The sequence below is a fragment of the Schistosoma mansoni genome, chromosome W (genome assembly GCF_000237925.1).
Source record: "Schistosoma mansoni strain Puerto Rico chromosome W, complete genome".
Lineage (NCBI taxonomy): Eukaryota > Metazoa > Platyhelminthes > Trematoda > Strigeidida > Schistosomatidae > Schistosoma > Schistosoma mansoni.
In genome coordinates, this window is record NC_031502.1 from 25,032,489 (window position 1) to 25,038,044 (window position 5,556).

Here is a 5,556-nt window from a genome sequence, read left to right on the forward strand (position 1 = left end):
CTAGTGAGGCATCTAACCAAATTTCTCTTACATCGGATAGGTGTAAAGTTATAGAAGTCAGTATAATGGCAGACAGAGGGAATTTTTCCATACACACTTCTATTTAAAGAGTCATCACTTCGCCTGCTTAATGTGACGGCAAGGAAATTCAGCTTTTTGTCACACTCGCCTGAACCAGTGAAACTAACCGCTGGGTGTACACTGTTGAGTTGTTCTAGTAGTTTATCCTTACTGGTGTTCTAATCTACGATAATGAATGTGTCGTCGATGTAGAGGCAATATAGATCAAGCTTCTTAATAGTCTCATTAAGTAGTCAATTTTCTAGCTTTGCTAGATCAGTTAGAATCGGGCCTGGAGTTGAGCCCATGGCTATCCCATCTATTTGTCTATAATAAGTATTGTTGAATACAAAATGGACATTCGGCGTTCGTTTTAGGAGCAGTTCCCTCAGACTATCCTCAGGCAAGCCAATGTTGATTTGTTTTTCTGATATGTCCTTGTGTATAAACTCAATAGTCTCGATAAGTGGCATGTTGGTAAACAAAGATACTACATCAAGTGAAAACATATTTTTCATGCTAAGATTCATATTTTCCACTTTGGAAGTGAAGACGAAAACATCTTTAACACTCATTCAAACAACTGATTTGTGCAAAGGCCCTAAGATTCGCACTGGTTACTTTGCAATTTTGTGATAGGGAGAATTGTACATATCTAGAGATGAGCACAGAGGAAGATCCGGTTTATGAATTTTAGGCAAAACGTACAGTCGTGGTATAAATGATCCAGTCGGTTTAACGGAATCACGAATCTCTGACGTAATTATTCCCTTTTTCTTCAGACCCTATAGAGAATTTGCCAATTTTTATCCTACATTTTTATTGATATCATAATTACTAGTAAAGTTTATAAATTTGCTAGGATCACTGAGCATCGCTTCCATTTATTCAATGTAATCCTTTTAGATCATCAGAACTTTTACATCCTCCCTAACCTGGTTTGCCTATTACCAAGGTTTCATCATTTCTTAGTCTCGTCAAAGAGTCACTGTGCTTCATGGTTAGCAGGTGATATGTGGTAACATCTATATTCTTGAATTGTTGCCAGCTACTATATAAAGTCGACTTAAACCAAGCTAGATTCTCATAAAATTTAATCAGCTTAATAATGATTGGTCAGCACAGTAGTTAACAAAATAATATTTTCTGACCTAATGATTTCTATAACAGTTATGTGACCAAATTAACATACAGATACATTGATGTACTGACTTAAGGTTTCATTGGCTAAACGCATGATATCGAATAAAATGAAAGATAAGAAACTGAGAGATTGTTTGGTTGAATTGTGTATTTACAATCTAGTTTCCTTGTTATCCGATTGACTTAAAAATGCCACGAGTATTCAGAGTTTGACAATGCCCTAACCAGTAACACCTCTCATAATCGAAATCTATCATTCCAGTCAAATCAGAAGTCAGAGGCGAAGAGGTCCGGAGATATATATATATATATATATTGAGGAGTAATCAATCTGAGCGGGTTGGTTGTTTTAGATGTGTAGCATGACATGCCCACTCGTGATCTGGTGTGGATTCATGGCTGAGTGCCTACAGTACGGTGAATCCAGTAAAACAAATGCGGTCAACATCAAATTTCGAAGACTTACAGAGCTATTGATTTTGGGAATTTATTTACCGCTACAAACCTAAATATCCGATGAATAGTTTACAGTTTGCTCCATGTCGTATAGCCGTACAGTCTGAGTGGGTTCCGTAACTAAAATTGAGTTGAATTTGCACATCACATCAATTCAATGATATTAAAACGATTTGCAAAATCATAGTTCAGGAATGCTGATTCATCTTCTCTATCTATTTGCATTCGCTTATAATAAAATTAAACAATCCATCTAATTAATAGACAATCTGTTTCCCAGTTGATGCTACCTTAAATGTTCGGTTATGATTTTGTGGTGCTGTGAATCTTTAGGATAGAAACAATTGACCACTTTAAACACATGAGCTTCTAATATGTATGCTTCGATATGACTTAGTTACACTCTGAAAATATTCGATAAGGAACGCAATCGTTACTCATCAGTCTATTCGAGGCTCCTCAGCTAGATGAGCATGGACCTCGACGCAGTTATGATATTCGTAGTGCGACTTTACACATGTGCTCTAGTGGTATAGCAGTGCAAAGAATATGCAAATTGTTACTATCCAAATAACGATGTCTAATAAGTAAGTTATAAAAAGGGCTTAACCAAAATTGGCTATAATCGAAATTGATTGTAGGATGGTTGCTATAACACTACAATTCAGTGCATCCACTCAATACATGTAATGCTATGCACAAGTGAATTTAGTGCAGTAGTGATATATAGAAAATAATTCACTCACACAATCCAATTACGTGAAAACTCTATTCACTCATTTAACGATTAGCTGAAACAGTATCTATTTCGTCATTATCATAGTCCAAAACACAAGATAATCAAAATCACACAAACATTGAAAGGACAACATTTATGAAAACACATATACAATTAATATTAATGCACTTCACATTCTTTTCAACAATAAAGTTATGGGAACATGATTTCTTTCAGTTTACAAGAGAAATATATTATTCTGTTCACATTCACGACGAACGTGTTCAGGCCATATACTAACTTGCACTTCACCAATGTGTTTCTTCTCCATAAAGAACATACACAATCGACTCTGTCCTATTCCACCACCTATCGTTAATGGATATATACCATTCAGAACATTTTGATGATATTCAAGCTGTTTACGTGCTTCACAACCACTTTCTTTCAACTGTCTCTCCATTGACAACTCATCCACTCGGATACCCATTGACGATAATTCTATACATCTATCGTCATGTTCACTATACACTAGTATATCTCCATTCAATTCCCAGTCATCATAGTCTGGGGCTCGATTATCGTGTATCGTATTGGATTTCAAAAGCTTTCCGATCTGTTTGAGAAAAACAGCACCATACTGTTTAACTGCAAGATATTCACGTTCTGTCGGTTTTTTGTCGGGGTACATATCTTCTAACTCTTGTGTTGTAATGAATTTAATGTTTTCTGGTAACTTGCGATTTAGCACTGGGTATGCCGATACCAAAATGTTTTCAGTTACTTTCATACAGTCATATATCTTCTCAACTACTTCCTCCAATTTCTTGTCATTTCGTTCATCTCTCTGAATAATGATCTCCCAGTCCCATTGGTCTACATAATATGAGTGAAGTGGAGAGACAACTTCATCACGTCTGATCGCATTCATATCTGTGTAAATTCCATCGTATTGATTTAGCTTATATTTGTGTAATGCCATACGTTTCCATTTGGCCAAGGATTGATTAATAAGTGCTGTCTCACCAGATTTAACGTCGAACATAATTGCACGTTCCTCACCGGATAAATCATCTTGTAATCCGCTGTTGGCTGGTACAAATAGTGGGGCAGATACGCGTAATAAATTTAGTCTCGCTGACAATTGTTTCTGGAAACAATTCCTTAGAAACTTTATTGCTTCTTGCGTTTTCTCAACATCCAGTTTTGACTGATACTTTGACATAACTGATTAGTTTTGAAAGCAGGAGTTAATTAATCAACTGAAAAAGTAAATCTCGGTAAGAACATTAAAATCTAAATCATGATCTCGTCGATAATTCAAAAGAGAAGTGAGATCTTACTGGAGTGAAATATGGGATACATGTATACATTTACAGAGTAGAAGGATACTACAACTTAATAAATTACGAAACAACAATCTCATACGTTTATACATATGCACCATTCAGTCATTAAGTGTTTAATTGTCTAGATTAGGCAAATGCATTTAGATAGTAGAGGGAGACTGAGTGGATTGGTTATACTTTACCACTGACTAAAATGACTTTGATGAATGAGGTGTGAATCCTTCACGATTACTGGTCTCGACTTGCAATTGTACATAAAATCAATTTAGAAGATCATAGAATTTAAGTCATCACCTCTAGCAAATTAGGTTTACTGCTTTCAATAACCGACTAAGTAAAACCATTTATCAGAGAAATAAATAAAATGGTACAATATATGTGGCGAATGAAATGTTAATTATAGCATAATCACAAGTGAAAGATTATTTTATTTAACTAACTAACATTCGTCACTAACTAATATTCATCAGTGATCACATAGAGTCACCGAAAATTTACGTTCGGAATAATCAGACGATAAAAATATCCCAAATTAGTCACAATGGAGAATCAATATAGCTATAACTCACTTTACAAAAAAAAAATTGACCGTCTAACTCCAAATGAATTGTTTCTTCATTTATGTTCAGTGACAATCATATATTTTATGACAAAATTTCATCAACTTAATGGTGATTGGTCAGCACAGTAGTTAACAAAATAATATTTTCTGACCTAATGATTTCTATAACAGTTATGTGACCAAATTAACATACAGATACATTGATGTACTGACTTAAGGTTTCATTGGCTAAACGCATGATATCGAATAAAATGAAAGATAAGAAACTGAGAGATTGTTTGGTTGAATTGTGTATTTACAATCTAGTTTCCTTGTTATCCGATTGACTTAAAAATGCCACGAGTATTCAGAGTTTGACAATGCCCTAACCAGTAACACCTCTCATAATCGAAATCTATCATTCCAGTCAAATCAGAAGTCAGAGGCGAAGAGGTTCGGAGATATATATATATATATATATTGAGGAGTAATCAATCTGAGCGGGTTGGTTGTTTTAGATGTGTAGCATGACATGCCCACTCGTGATCTGGTGTGGATTCATGGCTGAGTGCCTACAGTACGGTGAATCCAGTAAAACAAATGCGGTCAACATCAAATTTCGAAGACTTACAGAGCTATTGATTTTGGGAATTTATTTACTGCTACAAATCAACCGCCACTTTTTGCTGTTATGATGAACCTTAAAGGTAACCAGGTAGAATTTTAAACTCAACTGCTTTTTCGCTAATAACATTCTGCTGATAGCTTGCTATGTTCAGTGGCATCTGGTCGTTTTTCCTTAGTTTTGTGAGGTTATGAAGTCTAATATTGTAATGAAAATCAGGTACAATGAAAATCTCGAATAATCGTAAAAATTCATGGTTTGTTTCATCTTTTGTAGCCATCCTGTAAAAGGAAAAAAATATGTCAATGGACATCTTATTGCACTCGTATGTGCGTAAAGAAATAAAAGGGCTGAAAAATGGAAAAAAAACTTATACACATGTTTTAAAACAATTAGTCCCTTTGATAAATTTCGATAATGCAATGAGAAGACGAAGTGAATCGGAATGTATTGCGCTAATATATCACATAATTCTGATAAACTTCGTCTTCTCATTGCATTATCGAAAATTATACACATGTGTTTGGTAAATATGCGATAGAGTAAAAACGATTTTCGCAGACTGACTTTTGGGTTGTTTTTTTAAAAAAAACATATGCATATAAGCAAGCATGTTAGCAACACACGAACAAATACAGACGAAGACAACAAATGTGGCAGCAGA

At 34.8% G+C, this 5,556-nt stretch overlaps 1 protein-coding gene across 1 annotated transcript; it reads right to left on the reverse strand.

Moving 5' to 3' along the window:
• Window positions 1-2,615: 2,615 nt before the first annotated feature.
• On the reverse strand, window positions 2,616-3,602 carry Smp_204160 (uncharacterized protein; the record flags this gene model as incomplete). Its single annotated transcript, XM_018789095.1, has 1 exon — window positions 2,616-3,602. One exon carries the CDS (start codon window positions 3,600-3,602, stop codon window positions 2,616-2,618), a length of 987 nt encoding a protein of 328 aa, XP_018654573.1.
• Window positions 3,603-5,556: the final 1,954 nt, after the last annotated feature.